Source organism: Gopherus flavomarginatus, chromosome 8 (assembly GCF_025201925.1).
Source record: "Gopherus flavomarginatus isolate rGopFla2 chromosome 8, rGopFla2.mat.asm, whole genome shotgun sequence".
Taxonomy (NCBI): domain Eukaryota; kingdom Metazoa; phylum Chordata; order Testudines; family Testudinidae; genus Gopherus; species Gopherus flavomarginatus.
The window spans coordinates 87,955,163-87,979,258 of NC_066624.1; the positions used below are offsets into that span (position 1 = coordinate 87,955,163).

Here is a 24,096-nt window from a genome sequence, read left to right on the forward strand (position 1 = left end):
GTCAGAAAGGAATTTGCTTGTTTTCTCCATTTATCATAAACTCTGATATACACCTTAGAGATGGAAGAGATTTACTAAATCATCTAGTCCCTCCCCGCTAATTCGTGATTGTTTACATCTGTTTCTGTTGTGTTATCCAGTCTAGTTTTAAGAATCCCAAACAATGGGTTTCCACCTCTTCCATGAGGAGATGACAACATAGACTAATGCAGCTCAGAGTCAGGATGTATTTCCTGATGCTTATCCTAAAATTTTCTTTTCTTAATTTCGTTCAGTTGTTCCTAATTATACTTCTGTGTACCACTCAACATAAATCCTCTGTAATATTGAGTTTTACCCCCTTAGTGTATTTGTAAATGGTTACATACTTGTTCTGTTGTCGTCTTTCCCAGCTCTCTGTATTTTAGCTGTCTGAGTCTTGCCTCAGAAGTGATTCCCTCCATGTGATACTTGTCTTTTTTTCCTAAGCTCTTTTAAATTTATAAAATTCGTTTTTGGTAATGTAGTGCTCAGCACTGAATGCAGTGGTCCAGGTACAGTCATTCAGGCGCCATGTAGAGAGGGTCTGTTACCTTTCTGCAGTGTGACAGTAGGGCTGTGGGTAGTCAGTCCAAAATGGCTTTGGCTTTTTTTTGCATCCGGATCACTTTGCAAACTCATGTTTCAATTGATAATTCTGAGGTCTCTTTTAGCATTGCTGATTCCCAGATTTTGTCCTCTTTCGAACGATCCCCTGCATGTTAGCTTGCAGTTTTCCTAGCTGAATCTAATTGTTATTTTCGGCCCTTCTGAATCGTACAAGTCCCTTTATATTATTGTTCTATCCTACCTGATGTTTGCAAATTTCAGAATGCCCCTTCATATATCCCCCAAAAAGATCAATAAATAATCACACATTTATCTATTTATAAACTGCTACCAGCTAAAAACATACTTTGAAAATACTGTTGTCCATTTACAAATGATTGCAGTATAACCTCCTCCCAGCGAGGGCTACTAGAATACAAATAACATTAATGAATAATAATAATAAATAATATAGCTATACTTTAGGATAGATTCAGTGCAAAAACCTGTTATTACTAGCCTGAGCCATGCAAGAGAATGCGGGCCCAGGAACTGGGAAGGGTAGCTGGAAAGGGTGAATGAATGGACTCTAAAGTGGACTCTACCACGCGTCTGAGCCAAGAATGATATTTTGTACTACTTAGATGACATTATTGTGGTATGTGAACTCAAGCTGAGCTCACTTCGGTACAGGACAATGGGCTCGAAGAACCCACACTACAGGAAGTTTTCCTGAAAAATGTGGGTGTAATGGCACAAAGTATATGTAACCCCCACATACACTCTGCTAAGGGAACTAAGTGTGGTGAGAACCCCCAGTGTGGAGTGACCAGAGGAAAAGGGGGTGGGGCCAGGCCAGCAAAAGATGGGTTGATCTACAACAGTGGTTCTCCACTAGGGGTACATACCCATGGGGGTATGCAGAGCTCTTCTAGTGGGTACATCAGCCCATCTAGATATTTGCCTAGTTTTACAACAGGCCACATAAAGAGCATCAGCAAAGTAAGTACAAACTAAAATTTCATATAGACAATGACTTGTTTATTACACTGCTCTGTGTGCTATACACTGAAATGTAAATACAATATTTCCTTTCCAATTGATTTATTTTGTAGTTATATGGTAAAAATGAGAAAGTCAGCAATTTTTCAGTAATAGTGTGCTGTGACACTTTTGTATTTTTGTCTGATTTTGTAAGCAAGCAGTTTTTAAGTGAGGTGAAACTTGGGGTATGCAAGACAAATCAGACCCCTGGAAGGAGTACAGCCACTAATCTAGCAGAACTCTAGGGTAGCCTCTGCCATGAGACTCTTGTGGCACACAGGTAATGTTTACACCTGCTCTCTGCTGATGAAATCCCTATGGGAGAGTGGTAGAAGTGAATTTCTGCTCCAGTATAGCTGTTCCTGTGGGTACAGATAATTTGTACCCACAGGACTGAATGAGCTGTGATATCAGATTGCTAATTAGAACTCATTTTTTATATCAACACACAGGGACTGCCAAGAAAGTTTTAATAAGAAGCCAAGATCATCAGCATGATCAATTTGCTATTCTTCCCTTTGCAATTTGAGCATACAGTGCTAGTACATTTATAACTTTTTGCCCCACATGCATCTAAAGGGATGTGTCTGAACAGTCTGTACCTTATCCAGTTACTGAAAACAATAGATGTTTGTGAGATTATGGAGCCATCTTTGAGGCCTGTGTCCATACTACACATTTAGTCTCCTAAATAAAAACTTTAATTTAGATGCTTAAATATGGATTCATTCACCCAAGTCTGAAAATTTTCATCTGCGTTTACTAAGTGGCCTCACCCCAGCCTCTAAGCTAGTGGCAAATTTTTGACACACAGACTTATTGAAGGAAAGATGGGGAAGCAGAACTAGCAACCCTCTGGGTCTCTCTCAAATTTAAGTATATGCCAATATATGCCAGAGAGATAGATGCCGCATTTAAGCGAACTAGAATTGATCCAGTCTGAAATGATTCATTAAAATCACATAGTGGGCGCAGGGCCATTTGGGTGCCATTAGTTTATAAATCTGAGCCCGAGGCTGGTTTCAACAGTGAGATTGCTGATATAATCTCTGTTGCTCTAATGTTGTTTCAGGGAATATGAGGAGGATTTATAACTGCCCTTTGAAGATTTTTACATGACGCACGGTTTTGCAAAAGCAACCTGTGGGCTAAATTTAGGATGCCCTTGAGTCTTAGGGTACAGTTGTGATAATATACAACATGCATTGTAGAATCATTAGTGATACATATTTTTGTCATCTAGGGTAGTGCAGTGACACAGAGGGTTCTGTAAACACTGAGCAGGAATTATTTTCTGTTTATGATGCTGTTAATCAGATATTGATATTTCTGGATATTCCTTGAAACATTCACTCAAGAAAAAAGGAAAAGCTTTTAGTCCCCATGTTACAAAAACATGGCTACAGTTGACGCCCCTATTGGCAGTTGCAGAAGTGAATGGCAGGTTTGTTTGCCATCAAACGTGAATACCAGTATCACTTCTAAAACTTAGTGCTGGTTCTGGAAAACAGCCATGTACTGCCTACTAGGAAGTGTTGTACATTAAAGGAGGAGAGAGAAAGCATGAAAGAGGGAAGGAGTTAATCTAAAAGAGAAGGTTGCACTTATTTTTGTCTTTTGTGGGTATGCACGTTTAGAATAGACAGGCACAAAAGCAAAGCCAGCACTTATTTAGCAGATCACCCCACTGTTGCAGACCTTGGCAGCGTTATGTGAGCTACGTTTTCACAATGAGAAATTATTATTGGATGATTTCTCCAAAGCACTTAGGTCTTCATTGTTTTCTTCCTGAACCTGGGCATGCTCATCTTCTTTCTGCCTCATTGCAGTGTTTGGCAAATACAGACACTTTATTGAGGCCAGGACTGGAAAGTCCCACTCCTAATGTTTGATTTCTCCTTTCTTCCTCCTTCAGCTGGGCCAATCCAGCTCTTATTGAATTTAATGAGAATTTGCCCATTGACTTAAATTGGAGTGGGATTGGGCCTCTTGCAAATACCACTAGCTTTCAATGCTATAATATAATGCCTTTGCAGCTGTTGACATTATTGCTCTTTTCATCAGGGGTTGTTTTGTGTGGGTGTGTGTTGGAGGTGACATAGATTATCTTTAGCTTGGCATGTAAAATCCAGAAGGAGCCTTTTTCTCATCTTCAGCGTGCACTGGTGTTGGAAGGACAGTTTATTGAGGTTGCAGCTTTCAGTGATTTAGAAGGGACACTACTGGATTGTACTGAGATTGTCTAGCCCACATTTCCTGTCAGCCAAGGCTGTTTCTTAAACACAGTCTTATGGTGTAGACTGCCTAATTATGGATTCTTCAGAGGTGCCTCCTCACTACCTCAAAACAAAAGTCAAATTCTTCAGCCTCATGTTGTCAATATTGCAGGCTGAAACAGTGACTAAACATTCCTAAAAGGAAAACTGCACTTAATAGAGAACACAATTTCTGTCTCTAGGCAGACAGGGTTTGTTTAGTGTTCAGTGCACATATTCATGAAAAAACCAGACAGAGCAAACTTGTGGTTGAAGTACAGGGCTCTAAATCAGGGGATCTGGGTTGTATTCCCACTTCTCTGACTCATGGTAGTAGGGTGCGCTATGACTAAATTAATGTTTGTAAAATGTTTTGAGATCCTTTACTGTCAGGCACTATAGAAATATAAAGCATTATTAAGTAATGCTGGTGGGATATAACATACATAAGGAGCAGTAACTTTATTTTCTCCACCCGAAAATATAGCATCTTTATTTTTAATATTCAATTATTTGTAAGGGGCATTTGTGGCCTGTTGTTCACCTATGGTTCAGAGCAAGAGTTCCTGAGACCACTCGGGTATGTCTACACAGCAAAGAGAAACCTTAAGCTGCGGGGCTGTTTCATTGCTGCATAGACTTCTAGGCTTGGGCTGGAGCCCAGGGTCTAGGACCTTGAGAGGTGGGAGGGTCCCAGAGCTTGGGCTCCAGCCCATGCCTTGAAGTCTACACAGCAATGAAACAACCCACAACCTGAGCTCTGCAAGACTGAGTCAGATGGCATGGGCTAGCCACGGGGATTCTTTGCTGGGTAGACATACCCTCTGAGAACATTACTAGCCACTCACTAGGGTTAACAACAGATCTGCCCTTTTTATTCAGTGAACATCAGTGAAGAAATGAGATAGAAATTGTTGATAATGATAATATGCAACAAAAAACCTGTGATTTTTCTGTGTAGGTTATAGCTTTTATAATTAAATGGATCAAGAACCTGTTCTTAATACTTTTGGCTTTGCATGTCTGTTGGCTTTTTAAAAAATTTCTTAGGAGAATTATGCCAGGCCAAGTAAGGGTAGAAATAGGTCAACAATGCCATTTGCTCTCATGTAGGGTTCTATGATAGGTACCTCTGGCCATTCTGGGTCATTCTCCCCACACCCTATGGTTGAACTTTGAATTGGAGTCGTCTTCTAGATCTCATCCTGTGGCTGTTGCTGTCTTTGCAGCTGTTTCTACACGTGCCTTTTCATTTATTTGATGCTTGTATTTCTGGCCTGGATGCAAATCCAGCTCCCCTTGAATGATGTCATCATGTCTATGTGCTCTAGAATTGCTAGCAACACCAAAGTTGTGCAGCTTCTGTTTGGGCAGCATGGTAACTTCTGTTTTCTTCTCTCAGTAGTAGTAGCACTGTTTGCTATATTTTGTGTCCCAGTGCAGATGAAAGCCATACTTAGGAGAACGTGCATGCAGGGCCTTATCTCCTACTGATTTAAGTCAATGGCAAATCTCCCACTGACTTAAGTTAACTGGCTGTTAACAGGCATAAAGTGAAAGACTGATGTGAACATAAGCACTTTTTTTGTTTCAAGGGCTTAGCATGTCAGTGGGTTATAAAATCCACATCTCCTAGGAAGTGTGTTTGTGGAGAGAGATGTCAGCTTTTTGGCCAAGTGCCACTTATTGGTGTGAAATGGCATCTCGTAGGATATTGTTGAATCTCTGTGAGGAAAGAAAATGAAGTGATTTATGATGTTAAAAAAAATGACTCAATCAATGTCAATATTTCAGTGTTATACAGAAAATATATGTCCTCTTCCAGCCCCCACTCACACTCTTCTTCAATTCTACGTAAGTCAGGCATTTAAACACTAGCAGTTATATAAATATACACAACATGGGCCTGATCCAAAGCCCAGCCAAATCAATGGGAATCTTTCTATTGACAGTGGGCTTTGGATCAGGCCCTTTATCCTGAGAAGTACCAAATGCTCTCAACACAAGTCCCACTCAGTGGGGACTGAGGGAGCACAGTGTCTCTCAAGAGTTACTCAGCCTCTCACAGGATCAGATCCTTAAGGATCAGGGTTACAGCACCTATTGGCCAAGATAATATTCCTGATAAATTAAGGCTCTTACAATGAACTTGTTTTTTGTGGGATGCATAAAGTACCTGCTCCTAAATCATCTGCAACTGTAAACATTCAACAGAAGCATGCACTCCCTATGAAGGGAGGTGGGAGCAATAACGCACTCAGCAATTGACTGTCGACTTGATTTTTCCCTCCCCTTTAGCATAATAAAATATACCATGACAGTGCCCAAGTATAACATTGTAAATACATGAGGGAAAAGCAATTCTGCAGAGGTATCATAGTATTCTCTTGGACTGGGCAAATGCAAGCCTGCTACTTCTAATCCCAGTCACCTCCTTTTGCCAAGGCTAGACAGTTTAAAATATTGCAGACATAACGCTGCCCTAATTTAATGGCACTCAGGCTGGTTGTTTAGCTCAGCCTGGGCTTTCAGCCTAAATGTCGTTGATATGATAGCAGGAGAAAAACATCATGTGATAGCCGTCTGTGCTTTCCCCTCTCACTTTCACATTCCTACTTGTTAAGATACATTGTTGCCATGGCTGACATTACCATGGCTCACAACATCTCCCTATTTTTTATCTCTTGTTTTAATACATATTTATGAATAGTCTGCGTAGAAAGTCTAATTACAATATCAAACATTGCACTATCTTTGTAACACTGTTGTCAGGAGTCAAGCACTTTGAGTGTTGTAAAGTGGTGTTATAATATGGGTAATCTGGTATGTGGGAGCCAAATTACATATTGTGATACAGTAGCCTTACGGTTTTAGGAAAAATTACGCAGTGATGGTGAAATACCATATTTTGACCAACTAACATATACAATGCCTGTGTTTTAACTATATGAGTAATGTAAATTGGCAATAAAATCTGTCTAATTGTTTTGCTTTATATGCTGTTTTTCAGAGTGTCATGTTATCTAGAAGGATCACAACTGTGAGTCCTACCTCAGAGTAGATTGTCAGAAAAGGGCAGACACCCCAAATTAGTGGTATGTCATGTAATTAGATTTCGCCAAGCCAGTAACAAATGTGAACATCTGGATCACTATAACAGTCTTACCATGGAGTCACAGACACTCCCTCAGATAGAATATCCAGTCTATCATGCCACCTAGACAAACTGGACTTAGTGATAAATGGTCAGTCACACCACATCAGGTTGCTTCCAGGTTCCAGTCCCAAGAGACCAGTTACTTATTCCAGATCAACTGATAACCTAGATCTTACACCAACGACAATGCCGGTAGCCAGTCCTGGAATAAACTATCTAAAGGTTTATTAACTAGCAATAAGAGAGTTATTTACAGATTCAAACAAGCAAACGTATACACACAAAGGAGTTACCATCTAAAGAGTGACAGAGCTGTAGTGATCTGTCTATTCAATGTGTCTTTCAGGGCAGACCCAGGGGGGACTCCCTTGAGATCTCTAGCTTCAGTTTGGTTTCTCTAGACCTGTCACAGTTCAAACAGCAAAAAAGATGAAAAATCTTCTCATTAGCTACTTTTATTTCCCTCTTCCAGCACGGAAAGTGATGAGAGGAAGCCTCGTGCATATACTCCTCCATGGGTGCAATAGGGTCATTAACCATTAATTCCACATCTGATTTTGATAGTCCTTCTGGATGGCCTGGCAGGGAGGGTCAATTCCCATGCCTCAGTTCACAAGTTCAGAGCAAATATTTTCAACGTTATAAAGCAAAATGTACATATTTTCTTATAACATGGAATACAAGACATTATAAGTGTGATTAATGCATGCAGCAACTGACAAGCATTTCACAGCCTCTAAATATTAAATACATTCTTATAAGACTAATACCTATTCTGAGCAAAACTAACATATGGGTGAACTGGTCTGGTCTCCAGCTATTAATTTGTCAGTTCTTAACTAACACCTGCACCCTGGGCACGAGCAGCGCTACTAGTATTCCTTAGCATGAATATGCTAGTTGCCTAACAGTAATCTGACCTCTTCCAAACTCTGAAAAGGATGAAACATGATTAGATATGTTAAGTTGCTAATGCACCTGAAATGTGATAGCTCTTCTTTGGAGTAAACATAGCATGGCATCAGTTATAGAAGAGTTGCCCTTTCCTCCTTAATAAGTTTCTTTCTTCCATTACTTTTAAAAGTCAGATTGTAGCATTGTTTTGTATTATTTAATCCCAGATAGTTTAGTTTAGAATAATGACTTTGCATGGAGAGGAAATGTGCAGAAAAAACATTCATATTTGCTGATACACAGATGGTATCCTGAATCAGGACATGTTCTTTGGTTATTATGGACAGACCCTCAAGACTTGGTTACAGCCCTAATGGATGAGAACATTTTAGTAATAAACTTTGCCAAGATGCATATATTCTGACTTTTCTCATGCTGCATATTGAAGCACCACTATGCTTGCATTCCAGTAGCAATACCATAAATCAGCTCTTTGCCTGACGTCTCTGCTTGTCTGTAACATCTGAGTACAGAAGGAGGGGGAAGTCTTTCCTCATAGCTCCTCATTTACTGTCATCCAAATGCATTTTGTTGAAGTACCATAATATCCAAATTGAGACTGTTGGAAAACACAGCACCAGTACCAGGTTTTTCTGGACATTGCCTCTTTTTTGAGCCTCCGTCCTCTGTCTGGGCAGATTTTTCAAATAACAGGAAATGTCCAGGGTTTTTGCAGATCAGAGGTTGTGGCTCAGAAAGAGCCCAGATTAATCCGCTTCCCAGTTGGTTCCTCCGCAGCATTGGCAGTTGATTGGTCCATTCCCCTGCAGCTACAGCTGCCAAATCCCACCCACCCAGGCCTCGGCTCCCAGCCCTAGAGGGGGAGGAATCCTGCAGGGAGGTGCCAACTGACAGCTGTTGCTGTGTCCTGGGTTTGTGCCAGTTGCCCTGCCACCGTGAGTATCCCCACCAACAGTGTCTCCCACCTCCATTAATTACCCCTCCAGCTCCCCTAGTTGTTCCCCCTCCCACTCCTACGCAGTGTCCTCCTTTGGGGAACCTGAAATATGCTAACCCTACTGAGAGTAGTGATGCCATACATCCCCATAACCACCTCCCCCTCTTCCTATCCCCTCAGGTCCTCTTAGTGTGCCACAGCCATTTTCATCAGAGAGCCAAAATATTAAGTCTCATTTATATATAACATTCCAGATGGCAGCTATTAACCTAATTCTTTTCCAGTGACAGTCTCGATTGTAAAAGAAAGGACAAAATGCAGTGTCATTCTCAAGTATCAGAATTGTATCTTGATAATGTATTATATTTTAAATTCTGTAAGTCAGGTTGCACCAACCAGTGTTCTTCTTTGGTTATGTAATTATAAATATAACACAGCCACATTCGCCTGATGTGTTCTCAGGGCATTTGATGAAGTTTCCTATGGTGGGGTATGCCAGGCATTTGATGGAGGCCCCAGTGCATTTACTGACTCTCCTCTCTCCTTTGGCATACATCTATCTCTTGCTGGGGGAGGTGGGGGGAGATTAAAATTAAAGGGAGCTTGTTTCAAGACACAGAACTGGTTCAGGTGTAAAGTGCTCCTAGTGGTGATGCAAGTGCATGAGTACCAACCTCCGGGTAGATCGTTAAAAATCAAGGCACAAACCCCTAGTTGGCGTTCTAAACTTGGATTTCACCAATCAACTGCACCAAATGCGAACTCCTCAGGCACATTAGCAGCCTTAACACAGGAGTCACAGACAGCCCCCTTGGGTACTCCAGTCTGTCTTGCCACCCAGGTGAGCATATCTCTGGGATAGATGGCCCTTTACACGAAGAATCACATCAACATTCAGTTTACTCCTGATCTCAAAGGACCAGTAACTTACCCCAGGTCAGTTGCACTTTAGGCCTCACGCCAAAGACAATGCTTGTAGCCAATTCTATAATAACCTGTATGACGATTTATTAAATAGATAAAGGAAATTAGGGAGTTGTTTAAAGCAAGCAAGTTTAAACAAGATTAAAGCAAGCAAGCAAACATAGACAAATGAGTTTACAGTCTAAGGTTTCAAAAGGAAACATAGGTTTCTATAATCAGCAAGCTCTTTTTGACCTTTAGGGATAATCCAGGATAAGCAGCTGGGGATCTCTTGCTTATGCCTAGAAACACCTTGTCCCTGCAGAGTCCAAGCAGCATAGAGATACTTCATTCCTTTTGTTTGGGGTTTTTATCCCATCCTGCCATGTGCTTTGAGCGGCAAATTTGGCTGATGGGAGGAGCCCACTTGCATGATTCATCTTAATGGGGAGGAGTGCAGAAAAAAATAAGTCTTTAGTTCTTTTGTTGACAATTCCTTAGTCCAGATATAGGGCAGTTTCAGTTGTAAGATCCACCTATAGCCTGTCAAGTATTGATGGACTTCCTCTTTTGAAAGGGGAATAACAATTTCTATAGAAGAGCAGCTCCTCACATAAATTAATGTCCCTCTCCTGTCTGGTGATTCATACAGTCACAAAGGCTCACAATACAACTGTTCAAATATTATGTTACACTATAGAACACAAATATTATTACAAGTAAGATTAATGCATGCAGCAACTCACAGTCATTTAATAGAATCTAAACACTAAACATTTTCTTAGAATGCTAACATTTATTTTATCACTATTAACCCACAAGTGAGCTGGACAGATTCCAGCTATGTATCTGTCAGTGTCCACCTGGGACATGGGGACCTTGGCATGAGCTGCCAGCATCACAAGCTGAACCAGTGACATTTCCCTGTTTGTACCTCATCTCTTAAAAATCCCCCATAAAATGGAAGGAGTGAGAAAGAGACAATGAAAATCTATAGGGAAAATAGGAAAGTAGGAGATTAATCTGAGTCCATGCTGTATCTGTGAATCACGTTCTTTTTTTAGTCTAAAATGGGGTAACTCAAGGAGTGCTCATACTGTAGTTTCACTTTACTCATTTGACAGTAATTAAGTCTGATTTCCACACTGCTTCAGTGTAAAATGTCATCTTTCAGGCAGCTGGTAAAGATCTGTGATTTTTTTCTGTAAGTCGTCAGCAGGGATCATTAATGTGGATTTTAATATAAAAAAGTTAGACCAAACTAAAGATGGTCCAAAGGTGCTGGTTCTTTTACAGAACGTTACAACTTATATTAAATTTGATTGGAAAGTCATGTGTTGAAATGAAGTTGGTTTATTTGTGCAAATTTGATTTAAATACCTGTCCATGCTGTCAGTGTGTTGCTAAAAAATCAACCAGGATCAGTCAGTTCTAATGAATCTTAAAGATTAAGGGCCATATTCCCTCCTGAGCCAAGACAGCTTGTACAGGTGAGTGAGGGACGGGAGACTTCAGGTTGCTGATTACAACTACATGATTCTTAAGTTCTCCTGACCTGTCTGACAATTATAGCAGCCTAGGGGCTGCTCTATACTTTTGACAGCTGACTATGGTCTCTAAGGAGCGGAACTTTGTTCCATCACTGGCTCTTCCCCTCCCTCCTTGACATAGCTCTGCCCTGGGGCATTACAGTTGGCACAGGTGTCAGCCCCACCAGCTTTTATGCCTGTTGGAAGTTCCCATCTGCTAGGAGAATTCTTAGCTTGGTAATCATGGCCAGATTCTGGCTCCTTTGTGTTACTTAGTGTAAAGGAGCCAGACTGCAAACTAGAATCTGGCCCATAATCATCTGGAAATGTAATCGCTATGCCTTCCCATTAAGACTTTGAGAATTATGCAACTAATCCCCACAAGCACTATCACTTGTTGACTCAGGGGCTGATGTTTGAAGGTACTTAGGTGTCTATCTCCCATTTATTTCAGTGGGAGTTAGGCACCTAAATACCTTTTTAAAATCTGGCCATTGGACTTCAGACTGAAAGTTGCAGTTATGTGAGGTGATGACTTTACTCCGGCTTCAAAGGTGTTTCAGGGCTGCTGTAATGTCATAGCATCACAGGAGTTGAAGATTAAACAGACCTACTAAACCAATTGCATCCTTCTGCACATGCACAATATATAGTCCTGTGCAGAAAGATGGAATGTATCCGATTTGAGGGCATATTTTTTTCAGCTATATTTATAGTAATATTGAAAATTGAGATTTATGTACTCATTTTATGCTTGAAATAACAAGCTAAAATTCAACACTTGTCTGGATTTTTTTTATTTTTATGTTTTTAATGTACCTCCCTCCCCACACAAATCTCTAATATTTATTACATAGGATTTGATTATCACATAGTATCCTAATCTTTATTTGACATATTAGACTGGGTCCCCCAGATAGTCAGATTCAAAGTGCTACATTATTTGGTCAGATTACACACAATATTTCATATCTTGTCTACAATGTAATTGTTGCATTTTTCTCCATTAAGTGCACCCTGACTTTATTTTTTTACCTGCTGCTGACATTTGAAGATATATTGCAAGGGACGAGGACACCCAGCACAGCTTACTATGTATACCATTGGCCTGTTTTTTAAAGTTTTAACAAATCTTTAACTGTGTGAGAGCAGATGTTCTCAGCTAAATTATCATCTGCCTTAACTCGATCAAACGAATTCTGTCACTTTGACAGGCTAACAAGGAAATCCTTTTATTCATAGTAGAATCACAACATTACATATAGCCATTAACTCAGACTTCCCCAGTTGCCATTTAACTGTATCACACAATTATGGAGAACAAGGTCTAATGGGCTGATTCTGCTCTGAGTGGACTGACTCAGGTCTGAGTCCATTGACACAAATGAAGTTAGGTGGCTTTAAAACCAGTATAAGTGATAACAGAATCTGTCCCAATAGCTTTAGACCCTGATTCTAGCCCAGATGCTGCCCTTATACAGTCCCACTGACGCCATTTGTACTCTGGTCAAGTGCAGGGATCTGTGGCCAGCGTGTCTGGCACACTACAAAGATGGGTAAATAGAATCTCACAAAATTTTCACAATGGCTGGAGATGTACCAAATGCAGACGAGCAAATCAGTTACACTTACATAGTATAGGACAAGAAGCAGGCCATGCATGGGCCTCTGTCTCAAATATGTATGCTCCAGCGATTGTTTATGCCAAAGGAATGAAGCCCCGACTGTGTTCGTTAGAAACCAGATCCTCAAATTGTGTAAATTGGCACAGCTTTATTGAAGTCAGTGCAGCTATGGCACTGTATACTAGTGAGGATCTGGCCTTAAAGCTCTCTTTGTGTGCTTTACCACTCACCCTCCATTTGCCCCTTCTTCTGTCTAGCTCTCTATCACCACTGTATCCTGATCTGTACTAAAGACCTGCTACAGTGACCCTTTTTGAACAAAAAAGTACAGAAGTGATTATATGAAAGTACTTACTGTGAAATTAATTACCTACAAGTGGAGCTCCTTTTCGGCTTGCCTGCCTTCTCCACTCTTAGAGTTATATGTATTCTTACTATCCATCCAGAGCTTCTAGTCAGATTCTAACGTGGATAATGTAGCTCACTGGATTGGAGTCACCTCCCACCTATAGGAGCCATGCTGCTGGGGAGGAAGGAATCAGAGAAGCAGCTTAGGGCAGCCTTTTCTTGGGAATGAGGGTTCCTTTCCCGGGGGATTCTCAGGATGCAAAGGGACAGAAGGCTGCAATACAGTACTCTGCTGCCTTCAAGACTAGTCCAAACCTTCCTGCCTGAGGAGAAAATTGCAAGGAAACTGTGAAACGTCCCAATCTCTATCCTGTGACCTTTTTAACCCTTACATCTTTATTTTTCTCAACACTCTGCTAAATTAAAAAAAAAAGATTTAAAACAACATTGAGTCAGACTTTAAATTACTGAAAGAAAGGAGGATTTCATAAAGTGACTCAGCAAAACAAAGCTGACACACTGCAGTCCTCTAGCCTAGCTGCATCACAGCCACGGACTTCTGTTTAATGCGGCCCATACATTATTTCTTCTAGATAAAGCCATATCCTGTTGTAGCATTAGACAGGATTATCTCTAGTTGTCAAATCTGAATAAGAAATCTCTCGCTTTCCTACCACCCTACCTTGCAATTTCAGATTCGAATTTCTTTTTGGAAGAGGAGAACTTTATTTGGTTTTGGATGTAAACTGTCTTACAGATCATCACAGTCTTGTTAAATTTCTGCAGTTTTTAGTTAGATACAATATTTGGCCAATCAGATCCTATTATGGTGGCTTGGAACATCATGGGGGAATTATGTTATATTTATGTCACAGCGTATGCACTGTGTAGATACATACATTTTCTGTGTGAGATCTTCATTGATTAGATGGCTTAGCAAAACAACACTGAAGGAACTCTTTTTGTGGAGGTTGTTAAAAAAAATGCAGTCTATAAGCCAGATGTAATATAATTTGTGTGTGTGTGTGTAAATGTTGAATATTAGGAAATATTGGTTTTTGCTATGAGATGGACAGAGAACTCTAAAAAAGTCATAAAAGTCATAAAAATTGATTTCTTCAATTTATTCTAATTTACCCTTGAGTGAATTTAAGAGTTCAGGTACAATAATGGTACATTCTTAAAATAGCCTTCCATTCATGTGTTTCAAAAAAGAATAACAAGGTATTTTTAATATTAAAGTGTATATTTTGGGGCTGCAAAATGGCCCTGCAAAGTCTGCATTCTCACTGTCTCAGCCGAATCCAATTGCCTTACATAGGGGTAAGTCTAATGGAAATAATGATGGACTGTGTCCCCCAGATCCACAGGCAGAGGGGATCCTCTGAGGCATGGATTTTTTCCTCCCATCTGGTAAGCAAGGTCAGCCTCCTACAAGGAATGACCTTCTTTCAGACTTCAGAGAGGGCTCTCTGCTCCTGCAATCTCTGTGAAAGACTGAGAGGGAAAGAGAAAAAGGGCAAGGACTAGGTAAGCCAGGGACAGGAGTGTCCCACTCTGTCTCTGTGGACTTTACCTGGGAAAGATAATAAAAACTGGGGCTGTATTATCTGGAACTCGTCTTTAGAGCCACTTCCACAGTCCCCTGGTCCTCCCCCCAAAAGGGGTCCCTAGGGCAGCTATAGCAGGGGAAAGCCCCTGAAGCAGTGTGGCTCCAAAGAAAACATGCCACGGAGAGTTGCTTTCTCTGCCTACATATGGATGGTCAGGGTTCCGGCAAATCCCAGGAGATCCATGGGACTTGGGGGTAGGGCCTTTGACTCATTCCAAATGAGGGTAAACCACATACCCCCAGCAGAGCAATAAGGGACGAACTGTGAGGGGATTCTTCCTTAGATTTCCTCCACCTGATCCCCATGCCACAGCTTTTACTGTGGGAAGGGATACTCTGGGGATTTGCTGAGGCTGTATTAACTCCCACCACCATTGTGATCCCTGCTGGGGGTATGGATAGATGCAAAATCGAGAGGTTGGGAGCATAAGTTCTTCTCCCTCCAGACAGGTCCACAGCCCCTCATCATGGAAATATTTTTGGCTTTCTGCAGCAAGGCATCCTTTCCCTAATATGCCTTAGCTTGCCGCAGAACCATCGTCTATGGCCTTCTGAGGACTGCTAGCTCAAGAAGCTATATAAATATGTCTCTCAACTTGACCAGCATGATAGTACTATTGTTTGTTTTGTACCTGCATCTGCATTTTTTCTATTGTGACTGTAATAAATTGGTATATCTAGTTATCCATCCTTGCTCTGGATAAACAGGATTCAGTAGATTGAATCTTGTAATGGAAACTATATTTCACTCATGGATATGTTCTAAATAATTATAAACAGGTGCTCTGAAAAATACATTTTAGTGCAGTATTTCTTTAGAGTGACTGCAATGGATACATAACCCCAAAGCAATTTCAAGAATTATGTAAAATCCCATTATCAGACATACTGAATTATTCAAAGATCGTTGAAATGCCAGTTGGCTCGCTGTGAAAATTAGGTTCATATACGTTGAGCTGCCAAGAGTAGAAAAAGATAGGTAGAAAAAAAAGTTGGTTTTTTTTTACTTAAAAAGAGAGTTCAGATTAGCTTTGTAGTTTTTTTGAGCAAAATTCAGTATAAAGTCAAACTATACTGAGTTAATTTGTTTCCTGAAAAAGCAAAGCCAAGCTAGATAAAAACAGCTTAAATTAGGGCTTTGTTTTTCTGTCTCTGCTCCTGCTTGGATTCATTTCAAAGACTGAGAGAAAGCGAAAACTCACAGTTTAAGAGATCTGTTCTCCCAACAAAAGATTTTATTCTACTTGTATTTTTGTTTTTTCAGTTGATTTCGTGTATCAGAGGAAGAACAGGCTTCATTGTTGAAAGTTTAAGAACAGTTATTGCATAGGGCTTTTCATATTGCTAATTAATGATGATGTTTTCTAATCTCAGTCATATGAAATGTTAAAGGGATACAATCTTAAAAATCATACTTCTCTCTGGTAATGTTTTATCTACTGTTGTGATATGTGTTGTTACTAAAATTACTATAACAGAGATTTACTGAGGGAAATTATTTTTCCTGCTTTTCAATGTGTTTACTTTGTGCATTTGGCAGCATTTTGTGTGTACTCAGTTTTACTCTTTCTCCTGTATATTTAGGAAAGCCAGCATTTTCCAACGTGATTTTAGGTGCTACCTTTTTGGATGCCCAACTCTGGAAACCTTCGGCCTAGTTTTTAGAGTGTAGCGCTTGCACAGTTTCATTGACTTCAGCTGGAGCCGTGAGTGCTTAACACTCCCAAAAATGAGGCCTTGTAGTTTCACAAGCTGGGACCCCAGATTTTAAGGAAGGCACTCAAAAATCAGAGGTCACTTTTGAAAACATTTTCTGAAATAATTTTCCTTTGTTATGTGTGGGGTCTTTCAGACAGCACCAGGGAAGAGAGAAACAGTTCTGAAATAACAGGCAAATTTGTCTTCTTGGCAGGGGGACTCTGGGGTAGGTGGTGTAACTGAAATTACTTCTATCTCATTTTAAAAAAAAATGTAACTGAAGTTCACATTTATACATTCTTTTAATCCAGACAAAATTAGCATGTCCAATTTATTGTATAGAACATGCATATTACTGCCACAGTTGGTTTCTGCCTCTCATAGGTGGTGTGTGCCACTTCAAAAAAAAAAAAAGTATTTTATATGATAACCTTTTCCCAGGAGTGCCATGTTGTAGTTATAATCGGAGCTGTAGAACTGTATTGGTTTGCAGTGTTAGTTCCCTAGTACTATCACTACCCTTGAATACTAGTCTAACCTTTCATTGCTTCCTATTCCCCTTATTGTAATGCAAACAGATCAGTCTTTAGCATGTTGAGAATAGTATTTGTACTTTCTTGGGCTCACTTCTAAAGTCAGACTGTACTCCAGTAGTTGGCTAGAGTATTTTTAATTGAAAAAGATTTTGTAACCACAGAAAACAGTTATGTTTTCTTTTCAAGGAAACAGCATTTTGCTCACTTTTAGCAATAGTAGTTCTCTGGGGACATGCTGTAAAAACATATAGTTTAGTGATACTACTTTAATGCTATCATTCTTTATTTGTTGTTGCTCTTATAAATGTTTGGTTATCCATAGAATTAGCTGTTTTTTCCTCCCTAGATCTTTGGTTTCTTTTGTTTGGTAAGTGACATAATGAAGGTAGATATTCCTGTGGCTGTTTTAACACCAGTTATGCTCATTTCTCCTATATGTAGGGTCGATGCTCAAGAGAGAACTGCAAATATCTTCACCCACCCCCACACTTAAAAACACAGTTGGAGATAAATGGACGCAATAACCTGATTCAGCAGAAGAACATGGCCATGCTGGCCCAGCAAATGCAACTAGCCAATGCCATGATGCCTGGTGCCCCATTACAACCTGTGGTAAGCATGTTTTCAACTCTTATTTATCAACAGAGCACCATAGTGAAGAGCCACTGATAATTATAAGACAAGTTATTGCAAATAGACAAAGACTGATGATATAAGATAGCCCGTATCAGATATCTAGTAAGATGCCAGTAAAATTTGGCATCAACCACTAAATGATGGAGAAATCAAATACAATAAAATGCCTTTCTGTAACCATTCATAGTGCTTTATTTTACCTTGTATGAACTGTACTTAGAATAATATTATTTCTTGTTGTATTGATTTAATTATGTTAATTTTAATTTGAAAAAATGTGTGTCCATCTAGAGTGCCAGCAAAATAGATTTCCTTTGCACAGTTCAGACGCTGTAGGAATTTTAAAATTACTACATGTTCACAGTACGCTGTTAGACAAAGTTAAAAGCTGGCGGTTTGACCTGTGTGTTTAATGTAAGTTTGACATGCAAAGTCAACACATCAGGCTTGTCAGGCAGAAGGATCAGTAAATTAATCCCATTTTTTAAAATGTGACTAATAAGGAAAACCTATCAGAAATCCGTTCTCTGGTTACAACATGGCCTAATCATTAATACATATTGCCTGTCCTACTTTTCTGATACCTTGCTTAATATGCACGTCAGTGTATCACGTAAACTGGTCTCCAAGAGGATGAGTTAGTTTATATTGCTGCAGTGATCCACAGCTCAGTGTATATAAATATGACTATCAGCCAACGATATACATACGCAGTTGGGAGTTGAACACACAGTGCAGGACACATTGCTAATATAATTCCACTAAAGTCAGTTGAGTTAAACTGAGGATAAATTTGGCCCCCAATCCTTCAGGTCCAAGCCACTAACTCAGTTACTGGAGGGTACCAATAAAGATGAACAGGACTCGTGTGTTCTATGCAAAAAAGTACGTAAAGCAGTCCATTGCACTGCCAGTTGCAGGAGTTCTTTTATTTAATAGATAGGGATGGAGGGAGGTGAAGTGAAAGCCTATGAGAAGCGAATGGCTGGAAAACCCTACATTTGCACTTTCCCCTGTTCGTTCCCCAAGCATCCTGTCGTGGTTGTGGGTAACTTGATGAAATAGAATTCACCCTTGGATACCTTCCTTTTTCCTGCTTCCCTAGCAGACTGCATTCATAATTTGTGATTTTCTTTGTAACTTGGTTTTTATTTTAAAATAATGTAGTAATAATTTAAAATTCCTAAATGTAAAAGTAGAGACATTGCCAAAATCAGAGCAATAGCAAGAACTATCATAGTTGTGTAAAACAGTTGCAAGGTCCCATGCTTACTGGTTTTAAAAATATCAGTCATTTTTTTAAACATATTTTAATTAGTTAACTCAATACAATTATTATTCTCTCATAGAACTATATGCCTCAGTCATTCCAAAAAAGAGGGGGGGAGGGATCTCCATATTACATCGACATTGATACCAATTACCAATACCATACGTTCAAGGTGAGAAAATATTCCATTTTAATTTTTGCTGTGTTGTGATAGGCCTTTCTTCAAATTAAAAGTAGTACTAGTTAAAGCAAGGAAATGAAGTAGACTGACAACAGCATACTAACTCCAGCATGTTAAGGTACCATACTAACAGTGAAGATGACATAATGTTATCAAAGTATAACTCAGACATACTCTAAAATGTAGGCCTACCAAAGGCCTCAACCTGTGAGTTGGTGCACTCTGTCTTATGCCTGCCTTCTAATATGAAATAATCCCATTCTTTGTACCAGTCAAATAGCTCAAATGAAGAATATGTTTTGTGGGTTATATCTTCAAAATAGCCCCAGACTGGTCATCCAAGTTTTTGAACATCCAAAACCATAGATGTATTTGTGCAAATCCAAGTTCTGGACCATGCAAGAACTTGGCTGTGCAAGTTTAGGATGGTGCTTTGGCAAAATATTGTCCATAACACATAATTTATTTGTATAATGCAGCATAACCAAACACAGCTTTGCTTTGCACATTCTGTACTAATATATAGATGCCATAGCTAAGCTACAGTGACATTTAGCATTTTAAAACAATACTAGAACAATAATTTTCTGCAACATAAACAAATGGAAGTAACATTTATTTTAATATTAAAGTTGGTAGGTCAAATTCTGCCTTTTCTTAAATCCATGCAGCCTCAAATTGGGAGCAGAATTTTGGTCAATGTATTTTAAAGCATAGCACAACGGCTTCTATCTGTGTTCCAAAAAGCCCTTTATATTAAGGGACAAAACTCTTACGTGTGCAATTTTTGTATGCAATCACTTGAGTGCAAAAACAATAGAATTTATTTTTTCAAAAGCCATGTGCATTCAATATGTGCATGTACAATAGGGGGTTTTGATGCACCAGCGATATTGTCTGCAAATGGATGTCACTCTAATAATCTGGCCCTAAAATTGTTTAATGATTTCCTGAGCATAATTGAAACAGATGTTATTACAGAGTATTGTAGGAAAAATATATATATGATCCCATTTGACTCTGGTTCTTGTTGCCTTGTGTTCTGTTTACTAAAAATCAATAACATATGATTTTAACAAAAGTAAAATGAACTAATTTAGCAAAGAACCTGAAGTGAGGAAGTAAAGTGATAGGATCAATTCAAAAACCATACTTCTGTTTGACAAACATTTTAAATTATTTTTTATATCAGTAATGGCCGTGAATACTGTAACTGGAAGAGATTAGAGAAAAAACATTTTCTCTCTTGTTTTTTCCGGTTTATTTACTTACCTCTTTTGTCAGCCTGTATGTATAATCTATTTCCTGTGATATAATCAGTTTCCCCAAGGTGAAAAGATTTAAATCAAGGTAATTTAAATCATTTATATCACATGATTTTTAAAAATCATTGATTAAAATCAGGCTGAGGTTTTATAAAACTACTTTGAAAATTTGTGCTCTTGCAACTTCAGATTAAAATTTATAATAAACTAAATGTTCGATGATGGGGCCACTGCTAGTAAGATATCTTAGTGGAATTTTACAAACTGCGATAGCGAAAAATACTGAAAATGAATTGACTCTGTAAACATTTAAGAAAGTATATAACTTTATTCCCATCAATTTCATGGGCTTAAAGTTAAATATGTGCATAAGTATTTAAAGCATCAGGAGCTAAAATTATAGTTTTTATTAAAACTTTTCTCAAAGTGCCATAAAATCTTTGTCACTTCAAAACAAAACTGCTTCAGGGCTATCAGTGAAAAGTTATTTAGATTTTCTGTACATTAACAGTTATTGTGAACTTTTTATACACACAGGCCAGCATTTTCAAAATAGCAGACTTAAACTGGACTCCTAAATCCACATTTAGGCAATTACGTGTGGATGTTCAAAAGAACCTAGGTGACACAGGAAGCACAAGTTTTATTGACTTCAGACTAAAAACTCTGATGGAGGAGTATATCCTGGTTGAAGCACTTCAGCTTTCTTGACTGGTGGAAGTTCAGTATCTTGGAAGGTGGTTTTGGTTACAAATATAGCATGGGCTATTGCTTATCAGTTTTGTGTTTGAGTTTGTGTTGTTCTCACAACAAGGATGTTAATGAGGCCCTGGACTTGTCTTTTTCAGCACAGATGAGCATTTAAGTATGAAAAACATTTAAATAAAAAAGTAGGAAGATGGGTAGAGCCCTGCAAGTCCACAGATATCTACTTAATATCCGTGGCCCATTTTTTGTGGATTGGATGTGAATGCAAGTTTTGTATCTGTGCAGGGCTTGAAAGATGGGACCATAAAACCACAAAAATTGGCAGGGGATTTAGGGACAGATACTGAAATTTCATTTATGAAATGACTAGATTTCAAGTTGATGCACCTCTTCAGTGTATAAAACAAAACTAAAATACCACATCAGCTTAACATTCCCTATCTTAAATTCCTGAGCCTTCCAATTCAGCCTCTTCTCCCACTTCTGCTTATTTGCATTTTCTAGAAACTTTTGCTGCCTGATGGATAGAGCTGGGCAGTAAATGGTTTCTGACAGTTCAGAATGTTTTTCAGTTCTTCACACCCCACAGTTGCCAATAACCTGGTAGTTGTTAGAGCATTCACCTGGGATGTGGAAGACCTGAGTTCAAATCCCTCCTCTAAATCAGGTAGAGTACGGATTTGAACTCAGGTCTTCTCCAACTCTGGTGAGTACTTTAAGCCCCCAGGCTACTGGCTACTCCAGAATGGGTAAAGGCTTGTATGTATGTTTTCACTTTCTCTTATATATTTTGACCAGAAATTCCCATGAAGGATCCGCGAGAGCTTTCTTGATGAAAGTTCCAAATCTGGAACATTCCCAAGATCAATTTCAGAATCAGCATATTCTCATAAAAAAAAATCTTATGTCAAAAAATTCCCAACCAGCTCTACTCCTGAATTTCTTAAAAGTATAATAAACATGGAAGAGATATTCTGAAAATACTGTCACTTTAACATCCTTCCCCATCCTAATGCAAAATGCCCACATTTATGGAGAGCGCTCAGAACAAGCAGAGGGTCAGAAGGGCATTCTGAGTGCTGAAGCAACGGTTCAACAGTGCTGAAGCATTGTGTGTCCAATAGCAGTATTTATGCACTGCTACCCCTCTACTGGTGGCAAAGAGAAAGGTAAATTCAAATCTGCATTTGGGCATGTGTCAACTTTTAATAGGTTTTCTTGGCAGGCAGGAAGGTGGGTAGGATTGAGCCAGTGAGCAGGTGACCACATCCATCAGGCTTGAGAACTTGAATCCTATACAGGCTAATTCCAGGCCCTGATATAATGCAAACATTTTGGAGAGTGGGAAAGAGAAGGGGGGATATAAGCTTCTCCAAACCCTAAGCAGTGTTTATCCTCAGCCTCTGAGTCCATCTCCTCTGTTTCTTCATTGTGTTGATGGCCAGTCCTTAAAGCTTCCATAACATTTGAGGGAAGTCTAGCAGGATACAACAGGTTCCATCCCACCTCATGAAAAACAACATTTTAAGGTGGCAAAATTCTTCTCGTGTTTAAGCCATGTTAGAGTATAATCCAAGAAGATGCCTATTTTTGTACTCTGAATCTCAAGACGGTCTGCAGAACATGGGATAGTTTTAGATCACTAACGGGGTCACGTAGCTGAGGAGAAATCCAGGACACAGTCATCCAAGATGGGTCATCATGGGGAGTTCGGGGGGAGAAGTTTAGCTACTGTAAAATTCATGTCCTACAGATAATATCTGTGCAAAGTGAGTAAAAAGTATTATTAAAATTAGTGCCTAGAAGCTCCAGGCAGGATTGAAGTCCCATTTTGACAGACACTGTACAAATACATAAGGTGACACAGTCTTTGACCTGAAGCGCTTACAGTCTAACTATAGGTACATCTATACTACCCCACGGATTGGCGGGTAGTGTTTGATGTATCGTGGATCAATTTATCGTGTCTCTCGTCTAGAGAGAATCTCCGAATCGACTCTTGTACTCCACAGCAGTAGGAGTAAGTGGAGTCAACAGGGGAGCTGAGGACAGCCAGGTAAGTCAAACTAAGATACTTCAACTTCAGCTACGTGAGTAGCGTAGCTGAAGTTGCGTATCTTAGTTCAAACCCTCTCGCTAGTGTAGCCCAGACCTATGTCTAAAACACTGCTGTTTTGACTTGCTTACATTTTACATGGGTAAAGTATGTGACTACACAAGGCACAACACAGTGGAGAGTAAGAAAGAACCACATCTGCAAACCCTAGATATATACTAATTCTTCTTTCAGCTTTGTCGGGGCATCCTCCTTATACTTATCAGGATTGCCTCAGCTTCTTAAATTATTGATTTGTGCTTATGAACCAGGCAGAGCCTCAGCCCACGAGTGCTACCAGTGCTGGGAACAAATGTTGCTTCCAGTGAAGTTTCAGCGGGAGCAAGTTTGTGCTGCCAACACCCTGATATTGTGTCTGGCTTTTCTCGGTGACTTGAAGGTCCACTGTTTATACACTGCCAGAAAGTTGTCTCCCTTGATTTGACTATAATTGTCAGCCAACACAGTGCATTCTGTAAAGCTGCCTGAGAATTTATTCTGAGCTGTGAAACAGTGTGAAGTTTGGCTAATGGAGCTCTCTTTCGTTGATGTAGCCACCAGGGAAGTCTTCAACAGAACGTGCCAGCACCTTTACTTTCTGAGGCTCGTTGAGTAAAGAAATCCCCTTTTTGTTGTTAAAGTAATAACCTAATATTGCAGGCGCAAGTAGCAGCTACTGAAAGCTGTATTATAAGTTGCCGGTCTCATAACTTTCTCAGATTCCTTTTTTATGAAAATTGCCATGTTTGGCTTCATTGCAGAGGTGTTGAGGGGTTTTGTATTGGTTTTTGTTTTTATGTTGAAAAGTGAGCCAG

General features: G+C 39.5%; 1 protein-coding gene across 16 annotated transcripts in view; it reads left to right on the forward strand.

The window, feature by feature from the left end:
- MBNL1 (muscleblind like splicing regulator 1) overlaps window positions 1–24,096 on the forward strand; it is a 192,583-nt gene that overhangs the window by 136,759 nt on the left and 31,728 nt on the right. For 12 of the 16 annotated variants that reach the window (XM_050966018.1, XM_050966031.1, XM_050966029.1 and 9 more), the window contains 2 exons: window positions 17,568–17,738; window positions 19,112–19,204. In XM_050966018.1, the coding sequence (XP_050821975.1) occupies window positions 17,568–17,738; window positions 19,112–19,204 (264 nt within the window). The remainder of the gene's footprint in view (window positions 1–17,567; window positions 17,739–19,111; window positions 19,205–24,096) is intronic. The other 4 variants (XM_050966026.1, XM_050966025.1, XM_050966028.1 and 1 more) reach the window with 1 other exon arrangement.